Below are 21,811 nucleotides of genomic sequence, written 5' to 3'. Positions count from 1 at the left end.
AATTTGGATGTGTTGGGCCTATTTTATTGCACCAAGATTATCAATTAGTTGGAACTAGTATGACCTCTTGAACTCTGGATCCATATTCCTAGCAAAACAAGAGGGTGGACTATCCGAGGCTTGTTGGAGCAGGTAGGCCTGATTTCTTATATTTACTGTTCGAATTTCTAATAATTCAGATATCAAAATTTATAAGCATTTGTGTCTTTAGAACTCTACCATCTTAGTGGACAAAACAAAGTTCTCGTTTATTTCCATCAGTACTACGATCTAATTTTAGGAAACAGGGGAACCAAAACCAAAGCAAAATTACTTCACGATAGTGTAAAACATGGAGGATGCAATAGTTTCTAGGGAACTTGAATTTTGGACTCACGTTCAACAGCTTTCTTGAGGAAGCTATCCTCTTCGAGGGCCATCTGAACCGGCAAGAAGCCCATGTCATTAGCCATGGCGAGCATCATCTTCTTGGTTTCCTCCTTGAACTCCTCCAGATAAACTGCCCCATTGGAGTCATGATCGAACTGCATGAACAGGGAATCATAGAGACGAGCAAGCTCATCTGGGTCAGGCTTCACGTCTATCCCAAAGTGGGTCTCAAAGACCCTCAGACTCTGCAGCTCCTTCAACATCTCTGCATAGCAGAGAAGACCATCGTGATCCGTGTCAAGGCGAGCAAAACGGTCACGTATTGAGACATTGAATGCTTCTTCATCCTCCACGAAGTTGAAGATGGTGGCAGCATCCAATACTTCTACACTCATTTTGATCTTAAGCTTGAAGATGGAGACTAGGACTTTGATTTTGAAGAAGGTGGTGTTCTCATATATATATATATATATATATATATATATATATGCACACATGTATGCTGTTTTCAACACTCCCCCTTTTAGCCAGTAGTTTCTCTTTGCCATAGTTTTTGAATTCCCGCGTTGTGCTTGGTATAACTTTGGTCAAATGTCCTATTGTTTTCAAGTGAAAGTTTAAACTAACTTTTATTTTTTTATTTTTTAAGGTCGACGGATTTTGATAAAAGATCAAGAGAATAAACCTCTGAATAAATCATAGCCAAAAACTATAAAATTACAAAACGATAGATACAATCAAAAAATTCATACAAGTTAGTACAATCTATGACTTCAGCTTTCGGTAACTCATATACAATTACAGTTATGAAATATATCTACTTCGGGCAGACTAAATCGAAGACATGGCCCATGGGTAGCCAAAATTCTCAAACCTTATTTTTTGGCCGTGAAAGATAATCCCTCACACCGATCTACTCCTCTTCAGCCTAAAAAGCCAAGAAAACAACTCACATCCTCGACCCAAAGAACAAAAACAACAAGAAATCAAAATTTAAAACTAAAAAAAAAAATCTCGAATACAAGTAGAAGCGGAGGAGCAAAGTATCGTACACATCTCCGAGAAGACATGCCTTGGCTGGTGTAGACAAGTAGATTTGAGTTTAAAAAATTAGATCTAAATCTTCAAACTAGATCTAAAACAAAAACCGCTAGATACGGAGTCCGAAAGAGACTTTAGTGAAGACACATAGCACTACTACTAAGAGAAAGAGGGACAGAGAAGGGAAGGAGCCATTCTTCCCTCTATGTTTTCTTGTTGGTTTTTCTAAAAATATCTCTCTTTCACTTGGCATCGCTCTTAAACTCTCTTTTAATAATTGAGTTTAACACGTGAAAGATTTAATTTTAAATAGAAAGTTAATTATAGAAACAATGTTCAAAATCAAGACTATTATTTTGATATCATGTTAAATCATTAGTTGTTTCAAAAGAGTAAAATTAATTATTTTACTAATATTCTTAAGTTCTCTCGATGTGAGTCTGGTGGAATTGTGAAATCAATGGGCTTAAGAATGTTTAGAAAGTCGAACAAATTAAGACGGTGACTACGGAAGGTCACCGACCAAAAAAAAAAAAAGGGACCTTGTGGAAGGTCAAAAAGCAGCAGAGAGGAGAAATCTTGACTTCAAAACGAGGGAGACCCACAGATTAATTTTATTGCCACTTTCGCTCCCAAACGTAACAATTAATCTTGCCATTTGATATACACAGAGTGACCCGTAATTGAAGCTTTCTATGATCTCCAAAGCTCAAACATTTTGATTTTTTTTTTTTTTTTTGGTGTTTGGTATGATGAAAAATAATAGTCAAGAAAAAATATTTTTGGTTTGACTCATGAAAAAACCTTTTTAATTTCCGAAAAATTGTTTACGGTTTTAAAATAGTTTTCATTTTTGAAAACTATAAACAATTTTTCGAGTTTGAATATCACATTCTTAAATCGACAAACTCAGCCAGGACGTTGGCGGGATCCCGCCAGGACCTCCTCATTGGGACACTGCCGAGACCCGGTCGGGACATTGTTGGGATTCAACTGAGACCCCGCTAGGACCCGGTCTGGACCCCATAGGGACTTGGTCAAAACACCGCTGAGGCCTTGTGGGGACTTGGTCGGGACCCTACTAGGACTCGGTCAGGACCTCGCCAGTATCCGATCGGGACCCAACTAAGACTCCGCTAGGACCCGATCGGGAGTTGTTGGGATTTGACTGGGGCCCCGCTAGGACTTGATCGAAACTCCACTGGTACCAAGTCAAAACACCGTCGAGGCCTTGCAAGGACTTGGTCAAGACCCTGCTAGGACTCGGTCAGGACCTCACCAATATCCAACCGGGACCCATTAGGAACTGACCGGGACATCGTTGAGATCCAATTAGAACATCGTCGAGACCCAATCAAAACTCGCTTGGACCTGACACGGCACCGTTGAGAGGACCCTACTGGACTCTATTGGGACCCCGATCAAGACATCATCTAAACTTGACCAAAACATCACCAAGACCTACGCACATGCATGCATGTTTGTTTCTTTATCACATTCATGCAAATTGCCATTTTCTTCTAATAGTCATTGATCTTCAAGAATAGAGTTTCCCCTTAGTCCCCACAAGACTGAATGGTTAGAAATGATACGCCATGGTCAACTACAATGCCTTTCTACTATCAATGGTGATTCTTCAATAGCCTTAGGTTAATTTCCTTGTAGTTTGATAAACAATAGGGCATGAGTTTAATTTCCATAATGAACTAGCTTAAGATTTTACGGATGCCTTAATGAGATTAAGTTGGGCTACAAGTCATTTCGGTTTAAGAGAGCGCATACAATTTACTGCTTTGCAAACCGTTTAAGCCCCTCCTATTGAAGTCCCAACAAATAAATGCTATTATAATCTTGTCCAAGAAGTCACATTTGACCGCCCCGTATGAAAATAAAAATTAAAAAAAAAAAAAAAAAAAAAAATCTACAATGCCTTTGTGATCTGCGGCATGCATGATGCATTGATGCTCCTCTCTCTCTCTCTCTCTCTCTCTCTCGGGACTCATGCCTCATTGATGGCCATTACGATTTTGGCGTATAATTTATCCAGGCTTTAAATTTCAGTCATTGGAATTTGGGTCGTCTGGCTTGTATGCGTGGCAACTCTCCAGTGTAAGTGAGATCTGCATTGAAGTACATAAGAGAAGAGATAATGATTGAACAAAATGAAAGGATATTTAAGATATTTTTAGTATATAGAGATCATTTTGGTATGACTTTAATTCAAATGAACGGACAAAAATTAATCCAAATTAGTCTCATAAAATGATGTGTTACATTAACATGTAAGAATTAAGTATATGTTTTAGGAAGACATATCACTTTATTAGATTAGTTTATATGAATTAACTTCAAACCAATTTGTAACTAATTTATGTTTGTACAACGAAAAGCTCCCCTCCAATTAGGGAACCTCGCGTTTTTTATCTCATTTTTAGAGAGGAGGTGCATGTCGTCATGTGTAGAAAAATGCATATGAAGGTGAGGGTGTAATCAAATTACGTTGAAGCCCTCAACCAATCACCCAGCCTTCTTCCTCCTCCTCCACAGCCATAGTCACGACCACCGACCCACTCTAGCCCTCCTTAAACCTTCAAATAAAAGGCGTGGAAGAGAAAGAGGGTCTAGTGATTGGTTGAGGGATCTAATGTGGTTGGACTAAACTTGTTTAGATATAAGATTGAGTCACAGGATTAACCTTGAGAAATGATTGGTGTCAATAATTTGTTCATATTTCTGTTACAAATTTAATAGATCAACCATTAAATTTAAGGTAAATATATTATAAGTCCTTGAGTCAACCCGACAAAACTGAAAAATTCCTGAGTTTTTTTTTTTTTTTTTTACTTTTTACTCACTGGATTAATCGAAATGCAATAAAATCTCTACCGTCAAAATTGTGTAACCGCTGTTAGTCCCAATCAAAACATACCATTTTGTCACGTCAGCATAATAATATTTTACTAATTTAATTTACAAATTAAATATTAAAAAAAAAAATTGAAGAGATGGCCAACGGTGGGGCTACCACCCCAAACCACGTAGGGGTGGCTCGTATGGGATGGCCGCGATCCACCCCTAAGGTTTAGGAATGGCCTGCGAGCCACCCCTAGGTGGTTAGGGGTAGCCGCGTTTAGGGGTGGCTTGCGGGCCAAGCTACTCCTAACCACTCAAGGGATGGCCGCGAGCCACCCCATGGGTTGTTTGGGGTGGCTCGCTGGCCATCCCATAGGGGTTGGGGGTGGCAACCACACCGTTGCGCCAAACCTGGCCACCCTTTTAATTTTTTTTTAATATTTAAATTTTAAATTAAATTAATAAAATATTATTATGATGTGTTAAAACAGTGTGTTTTGATTTGAACTAACGTCAATTACACAATTTTAACGGTAGAAATTTTATTGGCATTTCAATTGACACATGGCATAAAAAGTCGAAAAAAACAAAAAAAAAAAAACTTAAGAATTTTTTAGTTTTGACAAGTTGACTTAAGAACTTATAATATATTTACCCTTAAATTTATTAACGCATGGCATCCTCCCATTTTTACTGTTTCTGTTCATTTATTTATGTTAATGAATAACTTTAACCATAATTTTGAATTAAAGCTCACTTAGGTAAATGAATTAGAAGATTGAGAATTGAATTGGCAGGGTTAACTAGAAAGTGGACCTGACGAGCCATTTATGATACAACAACTTTCTAAATTTTTCTCATTGACATTAACATTGCTATAACAAGCTATGTCCGTCTAGCCCCCAAACGTGCGCCCAAAATAAGTGATGTCTGCCCAATTTGACTTCGGCGCTTCAATGAGGCTGTTGGCAAGTTGGCAAGTTGGCGAGCATTCAAAATAGATTTTCAAATTTATTGGCTAAAATAGTTAAAAAATCTTTATTTTTTATTTTTTATTTTTTTAAAGCTTCTCATTATGGCCTCAGCATTTTAACTATCTATTTTAACTATTTAATTTAAATATTAATTTTTAAAGATTTTTTTATTTTTATTTTTTTCCAATATTCATTGAATATTTGTGTTATCATAACCGTTAATTTTTAAAAAAATTTATCTCTTCCTAAGGGTTACATTTTTCAAAAAATATGCCATTTTCCCGACGGTCATATGCTTTCAATATAAATAACATCATTTCCCCCTGGTTTTCATTGAAATAGAGTATGCGTGAGAAAAGAAATATAAAAAAGGGAGAAGACAAGTTTTATTTATTTATTTTATTGGTTTGGTGAGTGAACAATTGCTAATGACTCACCAAACCAAAATCATCAATTTTGTGAGTCTGCTCGAGAAATATTTTTTGTATTTTTCAGCATTTTTTCCCACCAAAAAGTTATTTTGGTGAGGCTATTGTGAATGCATCATTAGCCATTCGAGGCAAGCACACAACTTGCGCTTCTATAGCCTCTCAATTCCCATCCATTAATTTTTACGACTTCTGTCATTTAAAGCAGTTTTGCTATTTGAATTGCTAGCCATTTATGTAGTAGATATGGAAAAGTCCTTATGGAACGAACTCACCTACTCCTAACAATTCATGCAACAAATTATAGTAATAAATTGTCGCGAGAATTATAGTAAAAAATGTAGCTAGTTTGATTGCTACCTTATTTTCCCATTACTACAAGGAGAAAATTAAAGAAAAGAGAAATAGACGTGGATTTGATGAAGAGGATATTTGAGCATAGATAAGATAAGATTGAAAAATAAGTAAAAGAAACACTGATTTTATCATCACACTTGTGTTTGCTGACAAATATGAGTTCCAAGGCTTTTCTTTTCCTAGGTCTTTTGCTGGCTATTGTTCTTCTCATCTCTTCGGAGGTGGCAGCGAGGGAATTGGTTGAAACTTCCCCTGACCATAAAAACGGTGAGTTGGGATTTATATTTTGCTACCTTAGAGTCCGTTTGAGTTTACGATTTTTAAAAACGTAATTAAGCGTTCAGTAAAATCGCAGTTTAGTCTTTAAAATTGTGCGTTTTGTTTGCTTTTCCTACTTTTTTAAGTAGCTATTTTTCAAAAACATGCTTCCAAACGATAAATTTTCTACGATTTGATTTAAAATCACACTTAGTAGCCTTTGTTCAGTACTACAAATGTCCAGAGTTTTTGTTTTACATGAATGTAATTACACATGTTATTGAAACATGTTTACTAACATGATTCATCGCACGTGCAGCGGAGGCCACCAATGGAGTAGATGATGCCAAATACGGCGGATATGGAGGAAACCACGGTGGCGGATATGGGGGGAATCGGCCTGGTCATGGAGGCTACAATGGCGGCCATGCATGGTGGATATGGCGGCGGCCGTGGGCGCTGCTACTATGGATGTTGTAGGGTGGGTTACCATGGAAAGGGCTGTAGTAGATGCTGCTCTTATGCTGGTGAAGCTGCTGATGCTAAAACCGATGCCAAGCCTCAAAACTAAATTAAGCAACATAATTATCTAAATTAATTATGGTGCTCATTTCCGTTTGTAATATTTTAAATGAAGCTAAATGAGATGTAGAAATAAAATCACGAGTGGATGTCTATGGCATCCGATCCCTCATGATTCATGGTAATGCACATGTTTTGTCTCATTGAATAATTTTTAAGGTTTGTATCAATTCAGAATGTTGCATGTCACATAACAGATCTTCATTATTATTGTTTAGATCTTTCATTGCTTTTAAACAATGATGGAGTGACGGAGCGAAGATTTTAGTTGACGGGGTAAGATTGAAAGATAAAATTGAACAAAAATCTATTAAAGAATATTAAATTAAGAATATAGCTAACAAAATAAATAAACAAGTCAACAAAATTTGTTTAATCCATCAACAAAATTTGTTTAATCCATATACCACCTTTAAAATGAAATCCAATTGAAATTTGGTATAAAATAATAATAATAATAATAATAATAATAATAATAAAATTTTTTTAAAAAAAACTAGTAAAATGCAAAATGTGTATTGGCAGTTGCCGGCTACTGGTTGGGCAAAAGCTAATTGGGATGCATCAGTATCCAAGGATAAAGGGTGGATTGGCCTAGGGGTTTTGGTGAGATACTGTTAACAGAATAAATTCTATGATATCTATGATATCCATATCAATAGTTAAGGATAAAGCCACGGTTGAAACAGATATTCAAAAGTGTTATACTGGAGTTCAAACTCATAGAAATAAGGTTGTTATTGAAGATGAGAGCAATTGAAGATAGTGTTATATCAAATCTTGTCAACACTTTTGAACTTGTAAATATGATCTTTACATTTGTATAGTTATCTTTAATTAATATACTGCAATTGTAAATCTATAAATATATTTTGAATAGAACTTTACTGGTATCGATTGAACCAGTCTTATTTCATATTCTTATCTTAGTATCAAAGCCATATTGGCTAACCCCTTTCTATCCATCTTTTCTTTGTTTCTGTGAAACATTTTTCAATGGCTTTCGCAAGCTCTACTGTTTTCTCCTTACCTAGCCTCAATCCTTCAGGACTTGTCAAACTCGATGGTCCTAACTACTTAAGTTGGTCCACACAGTTTCTTCCTACACTACGTGCTCATGACCTTGTCAGCATCGTGGATGGCACATAAGTTTGTCCCCCTGAATATTCTGTTGATGCAGAGGGCAAACCAACATCTGTCCGCAACCCCAGAATTTCTGGAATGGCAGAAAAAGGACCAGTTCATACTGGCCTGGATCAATTCCACTCTCACTGAGAGGATCCTATCTACCGTATATGGCATGAATACGCCTAAACAAGTTTGGTCTTATCTTTCTAAAAGATTTGTTCCCAACTCACGCACCAGTATTTCTCATCTGAAACATGAACTCCAAGCACTCCATCAAGGTTCCCAAAGCTGTTCAGACTTTCTTCTTATGGCCAAGAGCTTGGTAGATCAACTTGCTGCAGTTGGCAAGCATGTGGATGATGAGGATCTGATTTCCTATGTGGTTGGAGGTCTTACCTCATCCTACCATCCTTTCATCACCACTCTGAGCTTCATTACAAGGAACACACCTATTTCTTTTGATGACTTCCAAACAGAGTTGCTAAATTATTAGCAATTGCTTGACACTTCTCAGAAGGCTATTCAACCAGAAAGAGGTCAGCTTGCCTTCTTTACACACAAGAGCAAACCTCAATACCCGCAGCAATATTCCAACAAGAAGTCAAAGTTCCAATCTTACAACAAGCAGCCAAATCGATCATTTCAGCAATCATCCCAACGTCTGCAGCAATCCTCAGGCGCTCCACAGCAGCAGCAATCTCAATCCACTGGTACTCATCCATTTATGCCTCCTAACAGAGTTCCCTACTAGATTTGTGGAAAGCCAAGCCATAATGCCCTAGATTGCTACCATAGGATGGATTACTCATATTAGGGTTGTCATCCTCCTTCTCAATTGGCAGCACTGGCCACACACACTCATGATGATGTTGATCCCGAGCAACCATGGTACCTTGACAGTGGTGCTAATCACTATATAACTTCAAACCTTGAGAACTTAAGCCTGTAGCAACCTTACGAAGGAGATGAGAACGTGACCGTGGGGAATGGAGGAGGCCTGCAAATAGCAAACACTGGTTCTTCTTTAGTCTCCACTTCCAAATCTAAATTTTGTTTACACAATATTCTCCATTGTCCACATGCTTCATCTAATTTACTGTCTATACAAAAATTTTGTATAGACAATCATTGCTTCTTTATACTCATTGCTACTTGTTTTATCATTAAGGACATGCTGACCAAGGACATCCTCCTGCAAGGGCCGAGTGAAGCAGGTCTCTATCCTATCTACTTGAAGCAGCTACAGTCCAATAAAGTCAAGTCCAAAGCTGCCTTCCTTTCGTCAAATCAATTTTTATCGCATTTTTCTGCATTCCTAGGAGTCACAGCACCTCTTGATGTTTGGCACTCTCAACTTAGACACCGAGTTGAATCTGTTATTCATCAACTCTTACAGAAATCCTTATAACCTTATTCTGGTTCTGTAAAACTCACTAAGTTATGTGATTCAAGTCAAGTGTCTAAAAGTAGAAAATTATCATTTCCTACTTCTACTCGGATCTTCACACATCCACTTGAGTTAATTCATTCAGATGTGTGGACATCTCCTATTGTATCAATTGGTGGCTGTAAAAATTATGTTGTTTTTATTAATGACTATTCTCGCTTCTCGTGGTTGTTTTCTTCACATAAAAAATCTGAAGTTCTTTCATGTTTTATTAAATTTAAAAACCTAGTTGAGAACTTTTTCTCTTGCCGAATCAAACAACTCCAAACTGATAATGGTGGAGAATATGTCTCGGCCATGTTTAAAAATTTTACAAACATGAATGGAATTTTACATAGATTGACATGTCCATACACATCTTAACAAAATGGAATCTCAGAAAGAAAACACCGCCACATCACTGAGACGGGTCTGTCCCTCTTAGCACAATCCAATATGCCTTCTTCTCATTGGGTAGATGCATTTTTAACGGCCACTTATTTAATCAATCGTATGCCCACTCCTATTTTGGATAATGTTTCCTCTTATTTCAAACTCTTCCAAAAACATCCTGACTACTCAGTATTGAAAATTTTTGGGTGTATTTGCTATCCCTTGCTCCGGCCATACACATCTCATAAATTAGATTTTAGGAGTAAAAAGTGCATCTTTATTGGTTATAGTAGTAGTCAGAAAGGGTACAGGTGTCTTGATCCCAAAGATAATCGTGTCTACATTTCACGTCATGTTATCTTTGATGAATTCCAATTTCCAGTAAAAGACACATCTGCTTCACCCCAACTTGCAACGGAGACTCCTATTGGTATAACAATTCCTTCTCCTCCAGGTATCTTATCTTCCTCTCATTTAAATACAACTTTATCTCTTGCTCATACAAATTCTGATATTGTTGTTGAGAATAGTACGTCTAGTACTTCACCTTCCGAGTTTGTTATTGACAGCAATTTGAATTCTCCCATATCTCTTACTCATATCAATTCTGATTTGGTTGTTGAGAATAATATATCTCCTCCTACCACATTTGACTTAATCCTATCAATAACTCAACCAATTTCTCCACACTTATCCTCTAGCCCAATAGCTCAGCCACAACCTTCTAGGATGGTTACTCGATCTCAAACAAACTCCTTAACCCCGAAAAATTATCCCAACTTTCAATTATACTCTTCTACTAAATATCATCTTCAAGCACTTACCTCTATAACTCTTCCACTTGAACCCAAAACCTATACACAAGCAGTCAAGAACCAATGTTGGCTTGCTGCTATGAGTGCGGAATATGATGCATTACTCTCCAATAAAACATGGACATTATGTCCTAGGCCTTCACTTAAGAAAATAGTTCGCAACAAATGGGTATTTAAACTCAAGCAAAAATCAAATGGCAGCATTGATAGGTATAAAGCCAGACTTGTGGCTAAAGGATTTGATCAAGAAGAGGGTACGGACTTTAATGAAACATTCAATCCTGTCATTAAACCAACTACAATTCGGTTGGTTTTAGCATTGGCGGTTCACTTTGGCTGGTTTATTCAACAATTAGACATTCCTAATGCCTTTTTGCATGGCTTTCTTGAGGAAGAGCTATTTATGGAGCAACCTAAAGGATTTAAAGATGCTATCTTTCTTGATCACATGTACCACCTTCATAAGTCACTTTATGGCTTGAAGCAAGCTCCAAGAGCTTGGTTTATGCGTCTTTCTTAAGCCCTCTTGGACCTTGGTTTTTCAGGCTCAACAGTTGATACCTCCCTATTTCATTATCACCATAAATCGGTTCAGGTTTTTGTGCTCATTTATGTGGATGATATGCTAGTCACAAGCAATTCCTCTTCTACTATTGTGACTCTCATCTCTCGGTTGAAGTGTGAATTTGTTGTTAAGGACTTAGGTCCTTTAACATACTTTCTTGGCATTCACGTTACAAGAGGTCCACATGACTTGTTTTTATCTCAAACAAAGTATATTACCGATTTGTTACACAGGACCAAAATGGAGGGTGCAAAACCAGCTTCTATACCATGTGCATCAGGAGGCAAACTCTCACGATTTGATGGAGATCCCTTGGCTGATCCTACAGATTATAGACATATGGTGGGTGCTTTACAATATTGTACGCATACAAGGCCTGACATTGCCTATAGTGTCAATCAATTATGTCAGTTTCTTCATGCACCAACTACACTTCATCTCACTGCCGCCAAGCCTGTATTACGCTATCTCAAAGGTACAACTACTTATGGATTGCATTATACAAAAGGTTCTTTGCAACTTAATGGATATTGTGACTCGGATTGGATTGGAAGTCCTGATGATCGAAAATCTACTACGGGTTATGGAGTATATCTTGGTCCATGTCTTATTTCTTGGGCTGCTAAGAAACAAGCTGTGGTTGCAAAATCCAGTACTGAAGCTGAGTATAGGTCTATGGCTCTTGCAGTTGCTGAAATGTATTGGCTTCGCATGTTTTTTAAAGAGTTAACCATTCCACTTGTTAATTGACCATGCTTATGGGTTGATAATCTTGGAGCTCTATCTTTATCTTCTAATCCAGTGTTTCATGCCCATACGAAACCCATTGAAGTCGACTATCACTTTATTAGAGAGAAGATTTTTAACAAAGATATCATTGCTCGACATATTTCGACTCATGATCAACTGTCCGATATTTTCACCAAAGGCATGTCTAAAGATCGCTTTATCCTCTTACGTGACAAGTTGAAGGTCTTTTCTCTCCCTATCAACTTGAAGGGGGATGTTAACAGAATAAATTCTATGATATCTATGATATCCATATCAACAGCTAAGGATAAAGCCACGGTTGAAACAGATATTCAAAAGTGTTATACTGGAATTCAAACTCATAGAGATAAGGTTGTTATTGAAGATGAGGGCAGTTGAAGATAGTGTTATATCAGATCTTATCAACACATTTGAACTTGTAAATCTGATCTTTACATTTGTATAGTTATCTTTAATTAATATACTGCAATTGTAAATCTATAAATATATTTTGAATAGAACTTTACTGGTATCGATTGAACCAGTCTCATTTCATATTCTTATCTGAGACGACATGGGGAGGGTCATAGTTGCACGAAGCAAAACTGTGAGGGGTTTTCTTGATTCTACGATGGCTGAAGCACGTGCCGCACTGTTGGCAATTCAACTTTGTAAGGACTTGGGAGATCATGTCTACTTCAAAGGGGATGCCCAGTTAGTGGTTAAAGCTGTCCAATCACAAGAACCGATGGGAGCTGTTTGAGCGTAATAATTGCAGGTATCAAGCATGAATTACAGTCTTTCCAACACTGAGAGATGCTTTTGTTCGGAGGGAGGGTAATGAGGCAGCGCATATTTTATCTAGACTAGCACTACGAGTTTTTATGGATCAAAGTTGGTTCAATGAGCCTTCGGAATGTATCTTCGATGTAATAACGATATGGAGTATTCTGCTTCGTCTGTTTTGAGTTAAATCAATGAGAATAGCTTTCCTATCAAAAATTAAAAAAAAAAACAAAAACTCATATACAATTATAGTTATGAAACATATCTACTTCATGTAGACTAAATCTAAGACATGACCTATGAGTAGCTAAAATGCTCAAACTTTACTTTTTGGCTGCGAGAGATAATCCCTTACACCGATCTACTCATCCTCAGCCTAAAAGGCTAAGAAAACAACTCACGTCCTCGACCCAAAGAACAAAAAAAAACTAAAAATCAAAACTAAAAAAAAAAAAAAAAATCTCCAATACTAGTAGAAGCAGAGGAGCACGGCATCATAGACATTCTTGAGAAGACATGCCTTGGTTGGTGAAGACGAGTAGATTAATTTGAGTTTAAAAAACTAGATCTAAAACAAAACCACTATAGACGGAGTCTGAAAGAGACTTTAGAGACGACACCGAGCAATGTTACTAGGAGAAAGAGGGATAGGGAAGGGAAGGAGCCATTCTTCCCTCTATGTTTTCTCGTAGTTGGTTTTTCTAAAAATATCTCTCTTCAATTGGCATCGTTTTTAAACTTCATTTTAATAATTGAGTCTAACAAGTGAAATAGTTAATTTTAAATAGGAAGTTAATTATAGAAACAATGTTCAAACTCAAGACTATATATATATAGTCTATTATATAGATTGGAAAAGAGGGAGCACATCTCTTGAATCAAGGCTCAAATCATGTATAGTCAGCCTTTTTGACTTTTAAGATTTATTACACAATAAATCTAGATTCTCTAGATTTGTTCATTTAACATTCCTCCTCAAGCTAAAACGGCTTGAAGTATGCAATGCATTTTAGCTTGAAGTTCACAATATAAATATAAACTTTTATAAATAAAAACATGAACAAGAAAATGCGTTAAAAGCTTCAATTCCGAAATTCGCCGAAAACAGCAACGAACGGTTGAATCTTGCCATAAACCACTGTGGGCGGTCAGATGTCGCCACAACACAACAAGGGGAGATCGGATCTCGCCGCAAATACCAAGGAGCAGTCGGATCTCGCTGCAAATTACCAAGGGATGGTCGGATCTCACCGCAAATACCAAGGGGCAGTTGAATCTCGCCACAAAACCACTAATGGACGGTCAGATTTCACAGCAAATTGCATTTTACTGCAAATTCACTGTCAGATTTGAAAGTAGCCAAATATATAGCCAAATACCAAGGGGCAGTTGAATCTCGCCACAAAACCACTAATGGATGGTCAGATTTCACAGCAAATTGCATTTTATTGCAAATTCACTATTAGATTTGAAAGTAGCCAAATATATAGCCAAATACCAAGGGACAGTTGAATCTCGCCACAAAACCACTAATGGTCGGTCAGATTTCACAGCAAATTGCATTTTACTGCAAATTCACTGTCAGATTTGAAAGTAGCCAAATATATGGCCTTTAGATTTTATTGTTAAACTGAAGGAAGAGACCGCAACAAAGCACTGCCCATGTGAGCATAACCCACATGGGCTGCGCAGCAATCAAAGAAAAAACCAATATCGTAAGGTGTTAACCAAATCACTCTGATACCATGTAAGATTTTAGAAGAAAAACGAATTCTTTTATTTCACTATATCCAAACTCAAGATTATTATTTTGATATCACGTTAAATTATTAGTTGTCACAAAAGAGTAAAATTAATTATTTAACTAATATTCTTTAACTTCTCTCTATGTTAGTCTGGTGGAATTGTGAAATCAATGGGCTTAAGAATGTTTAGAAAGTCGAACAAATTAAGACGGTGACTATGGAACGTACGCGTCACCGACCAAAAAAAAAGGGACTTCGTGGAAGGTCAAAAAGCAGCAGAGAAAAGAAGGTTGTTTTGGCCAAACTGAGAAGACCCTCCTCCATACTAGGATTCTCGTGGTAGGAAAAGAGAAATCTTGACTTCAAAACCAGGGAGACCCACAGATTAATTTTATTGCCACTTTCGCTTCCAAACGTAACATTTAATCTTGCCATTTGATATACACAGAGTGACCCGTAATTGAAGCTTTCTATCTCCAAAGCTCAAACATTTCGATTTTGATTTTGATTTTTTGATTTTTTTTTTTTTTTTTTTTTTTTGGCGTTTGGTATGTCAAGAAAAAATATTTTTGGTTTGACTGAAAAAACCTTTTTAATTTTTAAAAAATTGTTTACGGTTTTAAAATAGTTTTCATTTTTGAAAACCATAAACAATTGTTCGAGTTTGCGCATCTCATTCTTAAATCGACAAACTCAATCAGCCAGAATGTTGGTGGGATCCTGCCAGGATCTCCTGACTGGGACACTACCAAAACCTGGTCGGGACATCGCTGGAATTCAACTGAGACCCCGCTAGGACCCGGTCAAAACACCAACGAGGCCTTGCGGGGACTTGGTCAGGACCCTGCTAGTATCCGATCGGGACCCAACCGAGACCCCACTAGGACACGATCGGGAGCTGCGAGGACTTGGTTGGGACCCTGCCAGGACTCGGTCAAATCCTTGCTAGTATCCAATGGGAACCCGTTTGGACCTGACCAGAACATCGTTGAGATCCAATTAGGACATTTTCGGGACCCCATTGGGACCCAATCAAAACTCGCTTGGACCTGACAGAGCACCGTTGAGAGGACCCTGCCAAACCCTACTAGGACCCGATCAAGACATCATCTGAACTTGACCGGAACATCGCCAAGACCCACGTTCATGCATGCATGCATGTTTGTTTCTTTATAACGTGCATGCAAATTGCCATTTTCTTCTAATAGTCATTGATCTTTGAGAATAGAGTTTTCCCCTTCGTCCCCACATGACTGAATGGTCAGAAATGAGACACCATGGTCAACTACAATGCCTTTCTACCATCAATGGTGATTCTTCAATAGCCTTAACTAGGTTAATTTCCTTGTAGTTTGATAAACACTAGGTCATGGGTTCAATTTTCATAAAGAAAATTCTCAAGTCTAATCAGTGTAAATTAGCTTAAGATTTTGTTGATGTCCTAATGAGATTAAGTTGGACTATAAGTCATTTCGGTTTAAGAGAGCCCATGCAATCCTCTGCTTTGCAAACCGTTTAACCTCCTCTTGTTGAAGTCCTAGCGAGTAAATCAAGTAGTAGAGAAGTTACATCTGATTGCCCCGTTTAAAACAAAAAAAAAAAAAAAACTCCAATGCCTTTGTGATCTTCGTCATGCATGATGCATTGACGCTCCTCTCTCTCTCTCTCGGGACTCATGCCTCATTGATGGCCATTACGATTTTGGCGTATAATTTATCCAGGCTTTAAATTTCAGTCATTGGAATTTGGGTCGTCTGGCTTGTATGCATAGCAACTCTCCAGTGTAAGTGAGATCTGCATTGAAGTGCATAAGACGAGATAATGATTGAACAAAATGGAAGGATATTTAAGATATTTTTAGTATATAGAGATCCTTTTGGTATGACTTTAATTCAAATCGACAGACAAAAATTAATGCAAACTAGTCTAATAAAATAAAATGACATGTCTTACCTTAACATGTAAGAAGTACATATTTTTTTAATAATATTTATAAGAAAACATGTGTTTTTCACATGTTTGAGAAAGACATGCACGATGCATATCACTTTATTAAATTGATTTGTATAAATTAACTCTAAACCAGTTTGTAAGTAATTTATGTCTGTACAAAGAGCAGCTGCCCTCCAATTAGAGAACCTCTCATTTTTTTTATCTCATTTTTAGATAGGAGGTAGGTGCATGTCATGTCTAAAAAAAATGCAAATGAAGCTGAGGGTTTAATCCAATTACTTTGAATCCCTTAACCAATCACCAAGCCTTCTTCCTCTACGGGCATAGTCACCGCCACCGATCCACTCTAACCCTATGTAAACCTTCAAATAAAGGGCGTGGAAGAGGAAGAAGGCCAAGTGATTGGTTGAGGGATCTAATGTGGTTGGACTAAACTCTTTTAGATATAAGATTGAGTCACATGATTAAACTCGAGAAATGATTTGTATCGATAATTTGTTCATATTTCTTCTACAAATTCAATTGATTAACCATTAAATTTATTAACACCTGGCATCCTCCCATTTTTACTGTTTCTGTTCATTTATTTATGTTAATGAATAACTTTAACCATAATTTTGAATTGAGAATTGAGATCCCTTATAATTTCATTTAAATTTAAGATTCTCAAATTCATATATTTCATGGTTCATTTCATATAAGCATCTAAAATAAGTCATGTTTCAACATTTAATGAGCAAATTTTCTTATTAAATGCTGAAACATAATGTATTTTAGACTCTTAGATAAAATGAACGGCTGAAATTTATGAATTTATGAATTTCAGGTTTAAAAGTAATTTTAAAAAATCTCAATTCATTGTATATTTATTTATTATTATTTTTTAGATGAATTGAAGCTCACTGAATTAGAAGATTGAGAATTGAATTGGCAGGGTTGACTTGAAAGTGGACCCGACCAGCCATTTATGATACAACAACTTTCAGAATTTTTTTCATTGACATTAATATTGCTAGAACAAGCTATGTCAGTATGTCGGTCTAGCCCCCCAACGCCCAAAAAAAAGTAATGTCTGTCCAATTTGACTTCAGCGCTTCAAAGAGGCAGTTGGCGAGCATTCAAAATAGATTTTCAAATTTATTAGCTAAAATAGTTTAAAAAATCTTTTCTTTTTTTTTTTTTTTTTTTTTTAAAGCATCTCATTATAGCCTCAACATTTTAAATATCTATTTTTACTATTTAATTTAAATATTAATTTTTAAGGATTTTTTTATTCTTTCTTTAACATTCATATTTTTGAATATTTGTGTTATCATAAACGTTAATTTTTTTAAAAAAAATTATTTCTTCCGAAGGGTTACATTTTTCAAAAAATATGCCATTTTCCCAACGGTCATATGCTTTCAATATAAATAAGATCATTTTCCTTCCGGTTTTCATTGAAATAGAGTATGCGTGAGAAAAGAAATATAAAAAAGGGAGAAGATAAGTTTTATTTTATTTTTTTATTGGTTTTGGTGAGTGAACGTTTGCTAATCACTCACCAAACCAAAATCAGCAATTTTGTGAGCTTGCTCGAAAAGGTTTTTTGGTATTTTTCAGCAGTTTCTCACCAAAAAGCTATTTTGGTGAGGCTATTGTGAATGCATCATTAGCCATTTGAGACAAGCACACAATTTACACTTCTATAGCCTCTCAATTCCCATCCATTAATTTTTATGACTTCTATTATTTTAAGCAGTTTTGCTATTTGAATTGCTAGCCATTCATGTAGTAAATATGGAAAAGTCCTTATGAAACGAACTCACCTACTCCTAACAATTCATGCAACAAATTATGGTAATAAATTGTCGTGAGAATTAGAGTAAAAAATGTAGCTAGTTTGATTACTACCTTATTTTCCCATTACTACAAGGAGAAAAGAAGAGAGAAATAGACGTGGATTTGATGAAGAGGATATTTGAGCATAGATAAGATAAGATTGAAAAATGAAAGAAACTCAACAACCAACCACAATCTTGTAGGGCCTTCCAAATTAATGGTTTCGAGCCCTCTCTTTAACATTGGCCTATAAATAAGTAAAAGAAACACTGATTTTATCATAACACTTGTGTTTGCTGACAAATATGAGTTCCAAGGCTTTTCTTTTGCTTGGTCTTTTGTTGGCTATTGTTCTTCTCATCTCTTCGGAGGTGGCAGCAAGGGAACTGGCTGAAACTTCCTCTGACCACAAAAACGGTGAGTTGGGATTTATATTTTGCTGCCTTAGGGTCTGTTTGAATTTCCGACTTTTAAAAACGTAATTAAGCGTTTAGTAAAATCGTAGTTTAGCCTTTAAAATTGTGCATTTTGTTTGCTTTTTCTACTTTTTTAAATCGCTATTTTTAAACAACATACTCCCAAACGATTAATTTTCTACAATTTGATTTAAAATCACACTTAGTAGCCTTTGTTCAGTACTACAAATGTCCAGAGTTTACTAACATGATTCGTCGCACGTCCAGCGGAGGCCACCAATGGAGTAGATGATGCCAAATACGGCGGATATGGAGGAAACCCCGGTGGCGGATATGGTGGATACCCCGGTGGCGGATATGGGGGGAATCAGCCTGGTCATGGAGGCTACAATGGCGGAAACGGCCATGGAGGTTACAATGGTGGTCATGGAGGCTACAATGGCGGAAACGGCCATGGAGGTTACAATGGCGGTCATGGAGGCTACAATGGCGGCCATGGTGGATATGGCGGCGGCCGAGGGCGCTGCTACTATGGATGTTGTAGGGAGGGTTACTATGGAAAGGGCTGTAGTAGATGCTGCTCTTATGCTGGTGAAGCTACTGATGCTAAAACCGAAGCCAAGCCTCAAAACTAAATTAAGCAACATAATTATCTAAATTAATTATGGTGCTCATTTCCGTTTGTAATATTATAAATGAAGCTAAATGAGATGTAGAAATAAAATCATGAGTGGATGTCTATGGCATCCGATCCCTCATGATTCATGGTAATGCACATGTTTTGTCTCAATGAATAATTTTTAAGGTTTGTATCAATGCTGAATGTTGCATGTCACATAACAGATCTTCATTATTATTGTTTAGATCTTTCATTGCCTTTAAACAATGACGGAGGAGTGACGGAGCGAAGATTTTAGTTGACGGGGTAAGATTAAAAGATAAAATTAAACAAAAAATTATTAAAGAATATAACTAACAAAATAAATAAATAATTCAACAAAATTTGTTTAATCCATCAATCAATCACTACGCAGTACCACCTTTAAAATGAAATCCAATTGAAATTTGGTATAAAATAAAAAATAATAAATAAATAAAATATATAAAAAAAATTAAAAAAAAAAAAAAAACTAGTAAAATCCTAGTTTTCTTGTCTTACTGCAGGTGGTAGTTTTCCTTTTCTAGAGATAGGAGTTCTGAGATTCAACTAGTTAATTATGGGTGCAAGATTTGCGAGGTTATGAACTATTCTAGATCAATTGAATAAATAAATAAAAAATAAAAAAAAATTGCGCAATTAACCAAGGTTATGTTAAACAACACAAAACAATCACACACAAGAATACCTAAATTTACATGATTTTCTCAATGTGAAGTACCTTCACGGGAAAAAGTAATCATGGAAAAATTTACTAACAAAAAATGAAGTATAAAATTATGGTAAAAAAAAACCGCTTAAGCCCAAAAACCTAGTTCACCTGAATTTCACTTACACACAATTTTTCTTCTCTTTATTTTTTATAAAAAATTTAAAAATTAAAAAAATAAATAAATTTTTTTTTTAAAAAAAAAAAAGACTCAAATAAAGCACTCTTCTTCTTCAAAATGACATAAGCATCGAAGGTTTCTCACAGCTTCAAGCTGGCACCGCTTAAGCCCAATCGGACCGTGAGAAATTTGGTGTCATCACCAACCAACGAACAAAAGCAAAACAAAAACAGATTAAAAAAAAAGCACAAAGGCAACTTGAGGTTTCATTTGAAAATGCAAGTAAATACAAAAATCAAAAAATTTACATGTCTTTTTTCGTTAGAAATGTTATTGTTTCTCATAGCGTTCTCCTGATTCTAAGTAGATATTGTTTTCTAAAAAAACAGAAATACCAAAGACAATTTCGCATGATGCATCTCATTCCAAATGTTTGTCAATTGTAACTATTAATGAGAAGTTGAAAATGCAAGAAAAACTTCTTTTTTTTTTCCTAATTCGATGGTTGTTGCACGTATATATGCTTATGAAAAAGATATATTTGGTCCCTAGACAAGCCTGACATGTATTTTAACTTCATTAAAAACATTCACTAAAATATCATATGGAATCATAGGATAAATAATGTACTCTAGTACAACAACAAAATTATAGATGGAAGGTATATATATGTATAAAAGATCCCACCAAAGCATTTGATTTACAACATCTTAATTAATGCCACACTAATTCAAAATACACCAAAACAATAACAAAAAAGGGAAGAAGAATATTACAAAGAAAAATAAGATTAACAGTAGAAAAAAAACAAGTATAATAATACATACATTGCTTTGGGAAGGTATCTTGTCCAAACTATTTTATTTAATTTCTGCATCTCCTCCTACTCGACAGCCGTATTCTCAAGGTCTTCATTAACCAATCTTGTTTCCTTGCGATCACAATACTTCCAATTATTACTCCAGCAGCAAATCCAAATCCATATCCAATCACAACTATTTTCCAACCAAATTCAAATGGTGATCCAGAATCTTGATTTGCTTCAAAGATTGAAGGCGGAGAAGGCGGCTCATCAGAATTCAAACATTTCTTTGTCAATAGTCTCCCACACAATTCTGGATTCCCCTCAAATGAATTGTTCTCAAATGTATCAAATTGTTTCCCTTGTGGAATAGGTCCTGTGAGATTATTATAAGAAACATTGAATACTTCTAAGAAAGTAAGTTGTGTTAGCTGCTGTGGAATCTTCCCTGACAATTTGTTATGCGAAAGGTCCAATGCTTCCAACTCCGTAAGGTTTCCTAAAGACGATGGGATGTGACCAGTGAGACAATTATTAGAAAGATTGAGCAATTGAACTCCCTTTAAATTTCCAATAGATTCTGGAATCTCACTGACAAATCCATTACTTGAGAAATCAATGGCTATGAATATTTCTTGGACCTTCTCGTAGAGAGCATACCTGCCTTTGTTTGTCATCATCATAGTGTAAGTATATGCCTCTGCTTGATCGTTATACCCAAAACCTTCCTCTATTTCAAAGTCTGAGTTTTCATGAATATATGTTAATGAATGCACCTTCTCAAATTTTCTGGCCTCCCAATTTTTAAGAAGTTCAATTGGCAGGTTTCCAATAAAATTATTGTAGGAGATGTCAAGGATT

At 36.1% G+C, this 21,811-nt stretch overlaps 4 protein-coding genes across 4 annotated transcripts; 2 read left to right on the top strand and 2 right to left on the bottom strand.

Annotated features, from left to right (window-relative positions):
• Window positions 1-294: 294 nt before the first annotated feature.
• Window positions 295-796, bottom strand: LOC132180300 (uncharacterized). Its single transcript, XM_059593076.2, has one exon. The coding sequence runs from the start codon at window positions 762-764 to the stop codon at window positions 351-353; it is 414 nt and encodes a 137-aa protein (XP_059449059.2). The 5' UTR covers window positions 765-796; the 3' UTR covers window positions 295-350.
• Window positions 797-6,122: 5,326 nt separating this feature from the next.
• LOC132180342 (glycine-rich protein) lies at window positions 6,123-7,013 on the top strand. Its single transcript, XM_088516357.1, has 2 exons — window positions 6,123-6,321; window positions 6,621-7,013. The coding sequence occupies exons 1-2, from the start codon at window positions 6,178-6,180 to the stop codon at window positions 6,849-6,851; spliced, it is 375 nt and encodes a 124-aa protein (XP_088372483.1). The 5' UTR covers window positions 6,123-6,177; the 3' UTR covers window positions 6,852-7,013.
• An 11,508-nt stretch (window positions 7,014-18,521) lies between these two features.
• Window positions 18,522-19,476, top strand: LOC132182428 (glycine-rich protein). The gene is made up of 2 exons (XM_059595667.2): window positions 18,522-18,661; window positions 18,928-19,476. The coding sequence occupies exons 1-2, from the start codon at window positions 18,550-18,552 to the stop codon at window positions 19,293-19,295; spliced, it is 480 nt and encodes a 159-aa protein (XP_059451650.1). The 5' UTR covers window positions 18,522-18,549; the 3' UTR covers window positions 19,296-19,476.
• A 1,536-nt stretch (window positions 19,477-21,012) lies between these two features.
• On the bottom strand, window positions 21,013-21,758 carry LOC132180698 (receptor like protein 22-like). The gene has a single exon (XM_088516644.1). It carries the CDS (start codon window positions 21,631-21,633, stop codon window positions 21,013-21,015), a length of 621 nt encoding a protein of 206 aa, XP_088372770.1. The 5' UTR covers window positions 21,634-21,758.
• Window positions 21,759-21,811: the final 53 nt, after the last annotated feature.

Source organism: Corylus avellana, chromosome 5 (genome assembly GCF_965113065.1).
Source record: "Corylus avellana chromosome 5, dhCorAvel1.hap1.2, whole genome shotgun sequence".
Lineage (NCBI taxonomy): Eukaryota > Viridiplantae > Streptophyta > Magnoliopsida > Fagales > Betulaceae > Corylus > Corylus avellana.
This window is presented reverse-complemented; position numbering and strand designations above follow the sequence as displayed.